The 16,953-nt window shown below is 36.5% G+C and overlaps 1 protein-coding gene across 1 annotated transcript in view; it reads right to left on the minus strand.

Moving 5' to 3' along the window:
• LOC144977254 (uncharacterized) overlaps nucleotides 1-16,953 on the minus strand; it is a 137,073-nt gene that overhangs the window by 23,476 nt on the left and 96,644 nt on the right. The window contains exons 11-12 of the mRNA XM_078922280.1: nucleotides 11,819-11,975; nucleotides 6,920-7,066 (exon numbers count right to left, since the gene is read on the minus strand). Coding sequence (XP_078778406.1) covers nucleotides 6,920-7,066; nucleotides 11,819-11,975 — 304 coding nt within the window. The remainder of the gene's footprint in view (nucleotides 1-6,919; nucleotides 7,067-11,818; nucleotides 11,976-16,953) is intronic.

Genomic DNA, 16,953 nt, shown 5'->3' on the forward strand with positions numbered 1-16,953 from the left:
AAGGCAAAGCTAATGGAACTGATTGCAAAATATTGAGAGACACAGGATGCAGTACAGTAGGAATAAAAGCATCTTTGATCAATGACGAAGACAAAACTGGAAAAACGGTACAATGCATCACATTCAGTGGCACAGTCGAAACCTTTGAAACAGCTAATGTGTACATAGAAACTCCATACTATACAGGAATAGTGGAATGCTGTATACTTCCCAACCCCGTCGCTGATGTTATTGTTGGCAATATAAAAGGTCTTAAAGACAACCCAAAAGATGTGAAAGAATGGTCATTAACCCAAGAAACAGCTTGTCTAGCAGAAACAAGAAAGATGACTAAGACAACAGAGAAGCCAATGACTATTTCTCTAGAACCACAACAATTTGACAGGAACACGTTCATTGAAGAACAGAAAAAGGACCCGACTTTAACTTCATATTTCAATATCGCAAACAAAGGGACGAAATCAAAAGTTGAATACATCATTGAAAAAGATATTCTGTTCAGGTTACATAGGAAAAGAAACAAAATAGCTAAACAACTGGTCACGCCGAGTATTTACAGAAACAAAATCCTTGGAATAGCGCACGATTCAATAACTTCTGGACATCTTGGGAGCTCTTCCACATTTAAGAGAATATCCGAGAATTTCACATGGCCTGGAATTACTAAAGACGTCCGAGAATATGTGAAATCTTGTGACACATGCCAAAGAAGAGTCGCAAAAGGCAGAATACCGAGATTGCCATTAGAGACAACCCCAGTTATTGAAAAGTTTTTCAAAAAGTTGCAATTGACATTATAGGCCCTTTAACAAAATCAGATAGAAACCATACACACATACTAACACTAGTCGATTACGCAACCAGGTGGCCAGAAGCGATAGCATTGAAATCAACTACATCGGATCACATAGCTGAAGCATTGATGACAATTTTTACCAGAATAGGCATACCAAATGAGATACTGTCGGACAATGGACCCCAATTTACATCACATATGATGCATGAAACCATGAAACTCATGGGAATCCAACACTCATTCACAACTCCCTACCACCCCCAAGCAAATGGTCTTTGTGAAAGATTTAATGGCACTCTAAAGAATATGTTAAGAAAAGTGTCAGCAGAAAAACCAGATGATTGGGACAGATACTTACCAGCAATCCTATTTGCATATAGAGAAATACCCCAAGAATCTACAGGCTACTCCCCATTTGAGTTGATGTATGGACGATCACCTCGCGGCCCGATCAATATAGTAGCCGACATTTGTAAAGGGAATGAGGAGGACAATAACGAAATTATGTTTGCTTACGAATATGTAAGAAACCTGAAAGACAGAATAGGGGATACATGTAAGCTAGCACAGGAATCCGTCACTAAAAAAGCAGAGAAATACAAGGAATACTCTGATCGCAAAAGCAAATCAAGAAAATTTGAGATTGGTGACAAAGTACTAATACTCTTACCCGATGACTCGAGTAAACTTTTAGCTACATGGAAAGGACCATTCAAAATAACAGCAGTAAAATCTAATGTTAATTACGAGATTAAAATTAACAACACAACAAAGACATTCCATGCAAATATGCTAAAAAAATATTTTGATAGAGACACAGTGTCGCAACCTATGTTTACTAATATCGAAGCTTCAAATGCAGGATTGATCATACCGTTGGTCATGGGACACAGACACCCGAGACAGAAAAACAAACAAAAATCGCACAATTGCAACCACCTAAGACAAAAAAGAAGTACGCAAAGTACTTGGGCTCCTAAATTTTTACAGGAAATACATTTACAACTTCGCGCACATCGCGACACCGCTAACAAATCTGACAAAGAATGGGTCACCGAACAAAATTGTTTGGACAGAAGTGTGTCAGAATAGCTTTAACCAATTAAAGGCATTACTCTGTTCAGAACCAATTCTTAAATTACCCGACATATCAAAAGAATTTGTTGTAAGAACTGACGCGTCTGATAAGGGCATCGCAGGTGTACTATTACAGGAACATGAGGGAACTCTAATGCCTTGCTTATATGCAAGCAGAAAATTATTGGACAGAGAATCACGATACTCTGTAATAGAGCGTGAAGGACTGGCCATCGTCTTTGCTTTAAAGACATTCAGCAGATATCTACTGCTTAAAGAGTTTGTGGTCGAAACGGACCATAAACCACTCACGTACATAAGAAATAACAAAATGAATAATAGTAGAGTACTAAGGTGGAGTCTATTTTTGCAAAATTACACTTTCAGTATCTCTCACATACCAGGCTGTGAAAATATTCACGCCGACCTACTTTCTCGATTAGTATAAACACGTGAGAAGGGTATAACTTAACCTCCCATGCATACTGTTAGTTACCTCGCAAATTATGCCAAATCAGAACGCACAATTTCGATAATTTTATTTGTAAACATGATGACCCAACTTAATGTAACATTGAGTATTGTTTGGATATATATACCATACCCATTCATGATTTGGGAAATCTTCTCTTTATCTATTATTGTTATGAATTTTCACTCATTTATGATTAATAATTGAAATGTCAATATTACATTTACATTTTCATTCATTTCATTTAGTAAATTACATTCATATCATCGACTTTATTCATGCTTCATTGCCATCATTATTGTTTATCACAATGATTTGTAATCACATTGCCATCATATTGTTTATCACAATGATTTGTAATCACATTGCCATCATGTTGTTCATCACAATGATTTGTAATCACAATCTTTCATTGTTATTGTCACCCATTCATATACCTACGTTAATATAAACATTTCCATGTCTAGTTAATAAATAATTTAATTGTAGCACAAATCATAACAATGGATTAATGCTAGAGTATCATGATAGTAAATTTACTTCCGTTTGTAAAATCTATCTTTCCCATAATGGTTAAAGAGTATATTTTAAACGTGGGTGGGGGTGTCACAGTAAAGATTGTTCACAATTATCTTATTAAATTTTATTTTATTAAGAACTGAATTCATCTCACTCCAGTTATATTTCGGTAGGCTTAGATAAACTTTACCTTCTAATATTAGATCGTCTTTCCTTTTATAGCCTTCCCTCGAATTAATTTCTAATTAGTGAATACGTTTCGTTCTACATTCTGTCACGTAGCCACTTATTATAAAAGCTGATAGGTCTAACATTCGACACTCACTTTCTCTCCACAATCTATGCCGGACGGCCAGTCACTCTATTCCTATATATATACTGGAAGATTTTTATCTTTTGGGACTTTGTAGATATTATATCTACACCATTAAGACGCCGGAGCTTTTAACTTTGATTGTATAATCTTCAAGGATCAAACCCAAGCCCGCTGTACTACACTATAACCTCTTACCAATTGCCTGGAAGTGGAATTTTACGAGTCCAATCCTGTTATCAGAGGAATAGATCATCCAAGCCCATCAACTGCCTGGAAACGTAAACTTACGAACCTGAGATATTATCATAAGTTACGTAAAATATTCATATCTCTATTTGTAACTGCCACGATCACTGTTTATCTCTTTTAATTAAATTTCATCATTATTTTTATTTCATTGTAAACAAATCGTTAATTGTTTTTCATTTATAGTAACTAGTAAATTCTGGGGCCTCATACTACATATATCTTTATGCATAGTCGAGTAGCTCTTTACTCACTTGAGACCATGACGGGATGAATGAGGCAACTTCTATGAACTCACAGAAGAAAAATAAAAGAAACGTATCATTAATGTGCACATCGTGCCCCTTCTCAACTCTTATTTTACCTGTTGTTTCCACAGTTTCATTATCTGTATTATCAGGGCAGAATGGAAGAACAAATCGTTTCCTGGAAGATCTATAGGAAAGTATTTTGTTATTTCATTCTGCCCTGAGGATGATACAGTGAATGAAACTTTAGAAACAATATTGTTGGCAACGTAAGTGGCGAGAATACTATATTAATTCAAGCTCATTAAATAGAACGTGCATATCATTTTCTCAAATAAATAAACAAGTGAATAATACATAAATGAATGAATAAATACAAAAAATATAAATAGATAAATAAATGAAAAATAGATAAATAGATAAATAAATAAGGAGTCAATTAATTTCACACGCCACTGATAGATGGACGTACTTGATTTTGTTGCACCATATTATGAAACAAAACACACAGTGCGGTTGGACAAAAAATAACATTCTGAACTCTTGACCAGTGGTTACTTGCCTGGCAGTAATTAGAGCACATGCGCTTTACAGAAAGGATAAAATAAAAGGATGCCCATATAGATTAGGTAATTAGCGTAATTATCGCTCTCATTTTATTTATCCAGAAACGCCATGTATTGACCTTGTAACACCGGGCTCCAATCTATAGCCTAATCAAATGCAAATATTTATCCCTTTATTAATTGGAATAGTGATGCGGCTAAAATAACATTTACCAGCTGGTATTACATTGTTGAAGCCTTATGTTCGACCACTATTTGTCACCGGGTATTCTATATGACACATTTCCGTGTTTGATTCCAATATTGATCTCTTACAAAATCTGTGGCTGATAAGAAGGATGTCGCTACTCCATATTATTGACATCATTTTAGAGCTATCACAATATACGAGGATTTGTCGTTGCATCATGACACATGCTATAGCGTATCTCGGCGTTTGACGTGATGTATTTGGAACCGAATGTTACATCGAGGTCTTCAAGTTTTATTTACTAAGTTTGTTTTTTTTTTAAGAACACCTGACACTAATTTGTTATGAAATAAAAGTATAAAAACATCGAAAATTTTGGAACAATTTACTCTGTAGCCAAATAATAACTATCATTCTTCATAAAGAAAAAAGGAAGGAATTCAAAACGAACCAAACAAAAAAAAAAACAAAGAAATAAGAGAGAAAAGACCCGAAAAAGCAGAACAAGAACAAGAAGAAGAACAAGAAGGAGAACAAGAAGAACAAGAAGAAGAAGAAGAAGAAGAAGAAGAAGAAGAAGAAGAAGAAGAAGAAAGAAGAAGAAGAAGAAGAAGAAGAGAAGAAGAAGAAAAAGAAGAAGAGAGAAAAGAGAGAAGGGAAGGAGGAGGAGGAGGAGCAGGAGGAGGAGGAGAACGAGGAGCGGGAAGAAGAAGAAGACGAAGTAGTAGTAGAGTAGTAGTAGTAGTAGTAGTAGTAAGTAGTAGTGTAGTAGTAGTATAGTATGTAGTAATTTTGGAACAATTTTTGTGCCAAAATTTACTCTGTGCCATAAATAAAAAGGAATTCTCAAACAAAAAAAAAAAGAATAAACGAAAAAACGAAAAAAAAAAAACAAAAAAGAACAAGAAGGAGAAAAGACGCCGAAAAGAAAACAGAGACCAAGAAGAAGAACAAGAAGGAGAACAAGAAGAACAAGAAGAAGACAAAGTAGGAGGAGGAGGAGCGCGATGAGCAGGAAGAAGAAGAAGACGAAGAAGTAGTAGTAGTAGTAGTAGTAGTAGTAGTAGCAGTAGTAGTAGTAGTAGTAGTAGTAGTTGTAGTAGTAGTAGTAGAAAGAAAGTAAGTAGTAGTAGTAGTAGTAGTAGTGGTGGTGTGTGGTGGGTGTGGTGGTAGGTAGTAGTAGTAGTAGTAGTAGTAGTAGTAGTAGTAGTAGTAGTAGTAGTAGTAGGTAGGAGAGAGAAGAACGAGAGCAGGAAGAAGAAGAGAAAAAGAGAGAAGAGTAAGTAGTAGTAGTAGAGAGTAGAAGAGAGAAGAAGAGAAGAAGAAGAAGAAGAGAGAGAGAGAGAAGAGAAGAAGAAAAGAAGAGAGAGAGGAAGAAAAGAAAGAAGAGAGAAGAAGAAGAAGAAGAAGAAGAAAGAAAAGAAAGAAGAAGAAGAAGAAGAAGAAGAAAAAGAAGAAGGAGAAGAAAAAGAGGAGGAGGATGGGGGGGGGGAGTAGTAGGAGGAGATTGGGGATAAAGAAAAAGAAGGATAAGAATGAGAAGATGATGTTGATGATTGGTTTGTAATTAGCTAATGAAGAAATTCCAATTATACGGTACTATACGGCCGGTTATACAACGACAAAACACCGTATCGAGGCAATGCACCGACAAAACCCCTTATCGAGGCAATGCACCGACAAAACCCCGTATCGAGGCAATGCAACGACAAAACCCCGTATATCTGGACTTAACGGGGTTTTGTTGCTGCATCACATGATAGAAATAGCAACATACGGTGTTTAGAATTTTTTTAACTTTCTTATTTTTAAGAACTGAATTTTAATATTTTGTGAGTAGATGCAGGGTGTCATTCTGATCACAATGATATAAAAATGTCTATTTGAACCAATTTCGAAGATATGGGTTTTGTCGCTGTACGTCAAAATTTATAGTCATTCATTTTCAGTTTGTAAATCGATGCCAACTATTTTAGGGGGGAAACTCGCAATATCGTTGACAGCCTTTATTAAAACTCGATTTTCATATATCCTTCTGAAAATGTATTGTTTTATTCATCCATTTCACCCCTACATAATACTGTTTGAGACGACTGGCCACAAATCGTGACGACCTAGCAAATTTATACATTTCTTACGTCATGCTTAAGCCTGTTATTGCGGCTATGCTCATTTAAACAGTATTAGTTCTGCCGTACTTTGGAAAAACACATATTTAAAAATTTGGCCAGATAACTCGACCTTCAAAAAACAATCGATTTAAATGACCCTCAACTTGGCAAAAACTCTCAATACTGGGACTTCGCGAAGTCCCAGGTTTGAGAGTTTTTGCCAAGACGAGGATCATTAAAATCGATCGATATTTGAAGTACGAGGTTTCTGGTCAAATTGTTAAATATGTGTTTTTCCAGAGTACGGCCGATGTAATATCTTGACTTTTTAGATGAACACGATGTCGAATCCACTCTTATGATATTGTTTATATTTACCCGGACAGTCCACTTGCTGTCCAGCAAGCAACATGAGGACATGAGCATTCCGTGGACGCAACCCTGTAGGTGTAGAAACGCCATTCCTGTCGCAATTTCCAATGCAAATGCTGTCTTTACGTCGTTGTTAAGGTTGTACTTATTGTTCTGAAAGCAGAAAAAATATCTTCTCTTAACTCTCATTTTCACATAAATGCAACCTCGTTTTGTGCGGCTATGTGGTCTTGTGGTAAGACACTCGCTTTCTAATCGGAATGTCCTGGGTTCGAGCCTTGCTCGGCGCAGAGTTGAGTCCTTGGAAAAGGCTCTTTACTCGGATTCTCTCACTGTACTCAGGTATAAAACGAGTACCTGGCCGTTAACAGCGTTGTCTCTGTTGGAAGAAATGTAATATCGCTTAACAGGTGCCATGTCTCCTTCTATAAACGTGTTGCTGTTGGCCAAGGACTCTTTGAAAAGCGCTTTGAGCACGTTTAGTGGATATTGCGCTATATAAACGCTCGCCTCTTTTGTTTTTAGAAATGCTATTATTATGAATACAACAATTACTACTGCCGTCCCTACTACACGACTACTTGACTAATCTATTCTTTTTTTTTTAAATAGGGTTGGAGGTCAATTTATTCCGTCTAACCCATGTTGAATTTTGCCAACGAGCACAGATTTACATGCAAAAATTATTTTAAAATAAAACTTAAAGGGAATACTATCACCCGTTGTCTCGAATAATTATTCATAAAATTTGCTAGGGCAATATGATCGGTCACTTGACGTTGGGAATAGCATTCTGGCCGCCCTGTTGTTAGATTAATTTGTGTGCAACTACAGATATTTTATCTGACCGATTGTGATTGTTGATGACTCAAACGATTCATTTTCGATCTATGTTACTGTTTTTCGAAGGAAGACCAAAATTACTAGGGCGTGAGCAGAAGTGCAGCTCCGCCAAGCAAAGAAAAAACGAGATGCAAACAAAGGGATCCAACGTCTAGTCCCACTGGGTGGTGGTGCGATGCTTTAGGTGATGTTTAACAGACGGGAAAGGAGGGGGAATCTTTGAACATTTAGATAGAGCAGTATCTAATACACGTGTTCAAAGCGCTTTATAATAGATATCTAACCTCTATGGTGAGGCTGAGGACCTAAAGCGGACCACAGACTTCATAGCAGATATCGGACTGCAGCCATAGATGTCCATCAGAGGAACGAAGAAGAAGAAGAAGAAGAAGAAGAAGAAGAAGAAGAAGAAGAAGATACCTAACCAACAGCAACACTTAACATGTAGGAAGAGACATTACGCCTGTTACCATTTTTGTTTGACAAAGACAACGCTGTTGAAGGTCAGGTATGCCAGGTGAGAGTACCTGAGTATTACGCCTTTTCCAAGGACTTAATTACGCGCTGTTAAGTGCAGGACTCGAACTCTGGACCTTTGGGTCCGGCGGCGAGTGTCATGCTACATATCTATATAGCCGAGTCTTTGGTTCCTGTAAGAAAAGTGTAAGATAGGGAGGCTTCTTCGCCAAATGCAATATGCCACTTTTTGTGAGATGAACTGGTGCTGCTACTACTACTACTACTACTACTACTACCACTACTACTACTACTACTACTACTACTACTACTACTACTACTACTACTACTACTACTACTAATACAACTACTACTACTACCACTACTACTACTACTACTACTACTACTACTACTTACTACTTCTATTTTTTATTAATATTGTATTATCATTATTTTTATATTATTATTATTATTATTATTATTATTATTATTATTATTATTATTATTATTATTATTATTATTATTATTATTATTATTATTATTATTATTATTATTATTATTATTTATTATTATTATTATTATTATTATTATTATTATTATTATTATTATTATTATTATTATTATATTATAATGATTATCACCTATATTATATTCAACACGATTTTCACAAAGTCCCAATCTCCCGATAATGAGTAGTTGTGGTTTAATGGTTAGACACTAGACTGGTGACCAGGACGTCTCGTTATCAAGTCTCTCTGTGGCTGGCGCAAAGGTGAGTCCCTACCATTTTGTAACGATTTCTCGCCACACTATTGTATAAAAATGGATACCTGACCGGTAACAGCGGCTATGTGGTCTTGTGGTGTGACACTCGCTTTCGGATCGGAAGGTCCTGGGTTCGAGCCTATCTCGGCGCATAGTTGAGTCCTTGCATACGGTTCTTTACTCACATTCTCTCACCGCATTCAGGTGTAGAATGAGTACCTGATCGTTAATAGCGGTTCTCTGTCAGAAAAAATTGTAATATCGCCTAACATGCGTCACGTCTCGTTCTGCAATATTCTGTGTTGCTGTTGACCAGGGACGCCTTGTAAAGCGCTTTGAGCACGTTTAGTGGAAATTGCGGTTGCATATCTCATATCGTCAGTCCTGCGCTATATTTGGACATCCTTTAAAACGCTTTTTAAAAATATAGTTGATATTGCCTACATAACAATTCATGTATATTATAATGGAGTTGATCGAATGGAGAGAGCGAGCCCGGAAGTGGGGGCGGGGGAGAGGGAGAAACGTGCATTGGTCATTTTGTACCTCGCGTGTGATTGTGTAATGGGGGGAAGACATGTGAAGACCGCATTCCTAGACGATGCCACAAAATCGTGATGTTATTCATTAGAGCGTACGATGCATGGACTGTCGTGCTATCATGGGAAATAATTAATGTTGTCATCGGAACCCTGTGGTGGCTTTCCAGTGTCGGTGAATGACAATAGGTTAATCAGCGGACGATATTATGGACTCATTAATAACGCGAAGCGGAGATTAATTTGCTAATGGTCTGTAGAATAGGTCTGAGAAATTAACACTAATGTAGAGAAACACTATTGTACCAATATGTCGAAATATACCTGCAGATTATTTTTTTTTAAACATTTAACAAATATAGGGGGGGGGATGCTGTTTTTAGAATGTCAAAATTGGTGTTAAGAAAATCTTCTTTCATTTCGATTATACAACATTCCATTCTAGCAGTTTTCTTGAAAAAAAAAAGATTTAATCGTTATTGAGATTTTGAGACGGCAATGAATCTGGAAAAAAAAGAAGTTTAAAAATGAATTGTGGGGACAATGTGTGTGCGTGTGTGAGTGTGTGTGTGTGTGTGCGCGCGCGCACGTGCGCTCTTGTGTGTGTTTCAGGCTTGATGGTGTATCAGACTCTCAATTTGGTGAAGTCTAAGGTACTGAACAATCATTTGACATTGCTGGATCCAATAATTTTTTATTATTAAATAATTGATGGACTTAAAAGTGACATTATGCACTTGTTTCGAGTATGTTTAGTCTCCATCAAAAACACAGGTCTAAAAAGGTGTGTAACCATGCGAGACAAAATAGAAAGAAAAATACACAAATAGACAAACAAAAACATCCAAAAACACCAGCCTGCCTCAACTGGGGATCGAACCTCAGACGTCTTGATTTTCCCGTCAAACGTGCTACTATTACATAATTCCTACAGATATTTATCTTCGATTCGTAAATAATCTCATTATATGACGCTGTGCTCAAAGGTCGTTTTCGGAACATTCGCCACAAGAATTCCCCAATACTAAATTACTTTGAACAATTGTGACCCTTCGTCTCAAAACAGAATTAAGTCGGGATGATTATGATGCTGAAAATGGAATTTGTAGCCAGAAATATCATGCTTAAGTTGGGTTTATATGCTTTATAGAGGAGGAGAAATATCATATTTCACTGTGCTAAATACCAATGTGTCATATTTTGACCAGTTTAACTATAATTTGACTTTTTAGCATCTGGTCCATCCCGACATAATACCGTTTTGAGATGAGAGGTCACAATTAAGGACAAAATTGGTTTTCATCAGTTTCATCAATAACGATAGATAAACGACAATCTGGCAATGTAGCATCATACATGGCTTGGGTTTTGAACACATTATTAGAGACTTCCCTGAATAAAAGCTGAAGCGTTTTGAAATTCCCGTTACGAACAACGTGGACTCGTGATGACTGCCCAAACTTTTGAAAATATGCAGACAAGTTGCCTGCTAGCGTTTTTTTACCTGGTCGTACGTAGGCGATGTAAAAGAACGTATTATCCTTACCTGGTCGTACGTAGGCGATGTAAAAGAACGTATTTTCCTTACCTGGTCGTACGTAGGCGATGTAAAAGAACGTATTTTCCTTACCTGGTCGTACGTAGGCGATGTAAAAGAACGTATTTTCCTTACCTGGTCGTACGTAGGCGATGTAAAAGAACGTATTTTCCTTACCTGGTCGTACGTAGGCGATGTAAAAGAACGTGTTTTCCTTACCTGGTCGTGCGTAGGTGATGTAAAACAACGTATTTTCCTTACCTGGTCGTACGTAGGCGATGTAAAAGAACGTATTTTCCTTACCTGGTCGTACGTAGGCGATGTAAAAGAACGTATTTTCCTTACCTGGTCGTACGTAGGCGATGTAAAAGAACGTATTTTCCTTACCTGGTCGTACGTAGGCGATGTAAAAGAACGTATTTTCCTTACCTGGTCGTACGTAGGCGATGTAAAAGAACGTATTTTCCTTACCTGGTCGTACGTAGGCGATGTAAAAGAACGTGTTTTCCTTACCTGGTCGTACGTAGGCGATGTAAAAGAACGTATTTTCCTTACCTGGTCGTACGTAGGCGATGTAAAAGAACGTATTTTCCTTACCTGGTCGTACGTAGGCGATGTAAAAGAACGTATTTTCCTTACCTGGTCGTACGTAGGCGATGTAAAAGAACGTATTTTCCTTACCTGGTCGTACGTAGGCGATGTAAAAGAACGCATTTTCCTTACCTGGTCGTACGTAGGCGATGTAAAAGAACGTATTTTCCTTACCTGCAGTATCTCCAGGATGGTGCCTTTGTTGCAATAGTCGCCGATAATGTAGCGGTCTTTTTCCAATTCTGTCATTCCATAAAAGCGTACCAAGTTTGCATTGATCATGTTATCTCTCATCCAGAGCATGGACTTCTTCATGTCCCTCGATACGAGTCTGGAAAATAATAAAATATAAAAATAAAAACGAATTTGATATTATGGCTAAGTATTATGAAATATTACACGTATCGATGATCGTTGGGTTTGATGACAAAAGGTCCGATATTTCAATCTGTGGAATATTCGAATCTTACAACAACAAAAAATTCCATCTGATTCCAATTTGTGTAGAGTCAATTTTTTGGGTTTTCCTGTGTTTATAATCCGATACATTTGGGATGTATATCACCGTTTGATAATGCTAGAGGCATGTCTAATCTCGCTTGTAACGATGCTATATTACACGTTTGTTCGACGTCAATAAGTTGTAGATTTTTGTCATAATGCGTATCAGATCACCTAATTCTCCCCTTTAAAAACTAAAAGAATGAAAATGGTGAAACTGATAGAATAATACCTAACCAATTATCTTCAAAACTATTCCATTATAAGTTCTTGAAAGATGATAAAACATAAACAAAAGTATAAATCAGCATCATTGAATGCAGCTTCTATATTTGTGGAGTATCGATAATGCTATCTTGTCACTCCTGATTGGTATAATATTCATTTGGTTATTTTAAAGCCTATACTGTAACAGTTAAGTATTGAACCCTCAGCTGTATTATTGTGCTAATTTTTATGTCAAAAATGGTTCCATATAAGACTATGAGTCAGATATCATTTTGTGTACTACGTCATCAATTCCTCTGTATTTGTTCGCATTCCACGTCACCAATCACTCAGATACACCGGGTAGCTCAGAAAAATTGCCTCCTGTTTGGCAGTTTAGTGTGTCTATTTTATTTGAGTCACATTGCTGCAATTTTTACGTCCGGTAATTTTTACAAATACAAATTTCCATTGAGCTAACTTTCAAGTCAATTCAACAGTTATAAATGTTATTTAACTGTTGTTGAAATGGCCATGGCAAGATAGGCAAATTTTTTTGTGTTTTGATAAATGTGCGTCTCTTTTTATTTCAATTGTTTGATTATGTTGGCAGTTCGACAGGAAATTCCCCTTCTCTATCAGAAAATCAAATTAACTGAATATTGAATAAAATAAAATTAATTCATATCATTTTTACGCACTTATTATGAAATGTAACGGATTCATCTAAAGTGAATTTTATGGCCATGTCTTGGTTTTTAACAATTGGTGAGACAGGAAAGAAAATAAACAATCACTCATAGTACAAACTAGTGGCCTCTATCCAAACAGATTATAATTTCGGCTGAAATCTGTCGAAATTTGAGGTGGCTGTTTCTAGTTTTCATAAACTTTTTTCAGAAGTGGATAGCAGTCCAGAATTTGGCGGCCGACATGTTTCGTCGACGAATCGTCCGGGGAATTGGCGATGCAGAAACTCGTGACAAATCATAAAGGTCGGTCTTGAACCAAAGGGAAATCTTTTATCTTTTTCAAGATAAAGATAAAGGTTTTTGCAAGCAGGCAATACGTCTTTGTGGAAGTGCTATGTCGGGATCGAGGAATAAAGTTTCGCGTCCATTTAATAGAAACAAAACATAAGAATGTGAGAATGAATTTCTCAAGTGACACAGCCTATCCAAGGGAACATTTCGTTTTAAAATAATGCTCATATGGGTTCTTTTTTGCTGCAAAAGTTAATTCCCACTTCAAGCGAATTGTAATCAACCAAACTATGAAATCAATTAAGTAAGCAATCACGAACTTTTAAAATCACTCAATAGGGCATCATGTTTTGGATTGTTGTGTAAAATAATTAGAATTTATTCAATTTGCATGACCCTTTGAAAACATTATTTTATATATTTATATTTAACATCTGATTATTTTTTGCCTTGAGAATTTGAAAGTTGTTCAACGATAGTAAAGAAGTGGGAGACATCAACACATTTTCTGAGCAACTGGATATAGCAGATAATTTATGAGTGCACACAGTACACTCACACACAAACAAAATCCCAACAGAGTCACACACAAAAACATACATATACAAGTGTGTGTATATAAATAGTCCTTTATAAAAGAAACTGGACAGTTTTATTCTGCTAATAATTCAATACTGGTTGGAACAAATAAAATGACAAGTCCATAATTGGAAACCAGATAAAACTAGTTTTCTTTTGATGTATAATTTATTGAGTTTGTATAAACTGTTGAAAACTTTCAGATATATAAAACAAATCGTTAAAAATAGATTTTACAAATTCGAGCACAAAATTGAAATTAGTACACATGACGCACTCCAGTATTTTGTATGTCCGCCATTAGAATTGATCAATGCCACAACTCTTTGCATCATTGATAATGTTAGTTGATTCATTACTTCTGCTGGTATATCAGTATAAATTGTATTTAGTCTGTCGAATAATTCATCAAATTTTATACACCTTTCTTGTCCTTTTGTGTTCTTGTTGTTTTTATTATTAGCTTTCCTTTCATAAATCCCACTCACCACGTTCAATGGGATTCATGTCAGGTCACACAGTTGGCCATTGTTCATCACGTTTACATTTGAATCGTTTAGGAAAGCAAATATTTGTCCAGCCATACTCTGTGCCGAGGCGTTATCAAACTAGATTCCAAATAAAAGAGACAACCACTGGTTCAAGAATATCGCTGATGTATAGGCCTGAGTTGGGTCATTGTTTGATTCGTATTTGCTTAGTTTTTCTGCTCCAACAATCACTCCCCGCAACATTATAGATCCATATTCTCGATCACTCCTCACAACATATCCATATGCTCGATTTGTTACATCAATGATAACATAGAAAATTTCCATTGAGTTCACACGGTCTATATAGTTCCTCCAAATATAATTGCAAATGAACATTAAGAAATGAAATTAATAGCCTCAATTAAAGGTGAATCATTTATGTCTTGTCTATTTTTATAGCTATAAATTGAAAACAATTTATCACAGCACGTCGTTCTAATTTAATCGCCGCAATTGCTGTTTACCCAAGCGCTAAATGCGTTATTGGTGTAAAATTATAGCAAGTAGAAAACATATTCCAACGGTCTATTAGTGTGCAATAAAAAGGGTTGCACGCAATTTTTAAATATTTAAAAGGCTGCAATTTTGAGAGAGGGGGGGGGGGTCCGCCGACAATCAGTTTTTATAATACACAATTTCATCGGATAATGGTCTGGCAGCGGTTTTTCGTTGTTAGACTACATGGTAGCCATTTATCCAACACCTCCAAGTAGTCCTTTATATTATTGGTATCCTTCCCCTCCATCGGGCTGTCGTGATGTATTATTTCCTTTTCCCCTCTTTCCACTTCTCTGTTTTTACACCTCTCCCATCCTTTTCGTGCTCCCTTCACCCTCTCTCTCTCTCTCTCTCTCTCTCTCTCTCTCTCTCTCTCTCTCTCTCTCTCTCTCTCTTTGTGTGTGTGTGTGTGTGTGTGTGTGTGTGTGTCTATATATACATACATATATATACATATATATATATATAAATATATGTATATATATATATATATATATATATATATATATATATATATATATATATATATATTCCGCTCCTCCTCCCTCCTCCCTTCTTCTTCTTCTTCTTCTTCTTCTTCTTCTTCTTCTTCTTCTTCTTCTTCTTCTTCTTCTTCTTCTTCTTCTTCTTCTTCTTCTTCCTTTCTTTCTTTCTTTTATGAAGGGTTTTCCTGCTTATTCTCGTGTGTTCTAGCATTTCATATAAATTACCAGACATTGCCTGTTGATTTGATATCGCCAAAGCCCGTCTCACATCTGGCCATTAGGTTGATGACTAATTCATTTATCTTTTCAATACACATCTTACAGAAAGGGAGATAAGAAACTGATTGTCGTTATCTGATGATGTGTCCATATATGCTTTTCCCTTACCAAAATGTAATCATTAAGATCCTCATTAAATGATGTGCGATGGCATGCATGGGGAAATTAAAAACAAACAAAACCTTTTACAAAAATGATAATTTTTAAATTATGTGACAGTAGTGAATGAGGAGAAGGCTTCAATTCCATAGCTGTTAGTATTATGTACATTGAAAGCATCTAGGCCTCAGCAGTCGGCAGTGAAATTATTCATTTTAATCAGCCAGAGATATAATCAATTATATGATTTAAAACACCACAAAACAGTAATTGCGTTAATGTGTCAAAATATATTGAGAGATGTGATTTGAGTCGCTATTAAATCGGGCTTTCTTAAAGAGACACCCTCTGGCACTGCGCCATATCGCTGCAGGGTATTACCCCCCCCCCCCCACCCTCCCGTCCCCTTGTGGGATAGAAGCAGAAACGTTGAGGAGGTCGTCGCGATGTCCCAGGATTGAGATGTTTTGCCAAGATGAGGGTCATTTAATTCGATCAATATATGAAGGACGAGTTTTCTGGCCAATTTTTCAATACGTGTCTTTTCAGAGTACGGCAGTTAACAGGTTAAGTATTGTCGATCACGCTGATATCAACACTCAAAGAAGGTTGCTCAGCTATGGCAGCGATCCAGCACCACGGTGTCCAACGGGAGATGATTCCACGGCGCTGGCTTTACAAAATAATAGGGAATGTACGCGGGGTAACTCCTCTCATAAGCCTGGACAGTGCCACTTGTATGATCGCTATGTCACAAAGAAGTTTGATGACAAGTTTACAGTTTTGAATACAAGCGACATAGTACATCTAAATCCAATATAAAACCATTTTCGAGTAAATTAATACTTATGGGACGAAAGCTCAAAGATATTACATCAAGATGAAACAATCTATCCATGCTGGAAAAAAACGATCCTACGCTAAGGAATATAGTCTTTGTCAACTCATAGCCTGACACTCCCGTTAGAATAACGTCACAATTCAAGGCGACGATCATCAAAATAATTGAAAAGTGTTTTATAGTCAGTAGTTGTCAAGAAGAGAAATGATCTAATTGGTTGAATTATTCGCTTTCTTTTTGTGTTCGTCTCCGTATTGTAGTATGACGCAATTGTTGGATCAGTATATGCTCTGTGACTTGACGT

This window comes from Berghia stephanieae, chromosome 7 (assembly GCF_034508935.2).
Source record: "Berghia stephanieae isolate SIO BIC M18660-M18661 chromosome 7, UCSD_Bste_1.3, whole genome shotgun sequence".
Classification (NCBI taxonomy): domain Eukaryota; kingdom Metazoa; phylum Mollusca; class Gastropoda; order Nudibranchia; family Aeolidiidae; genus Berghia; species Berghia stephanieae.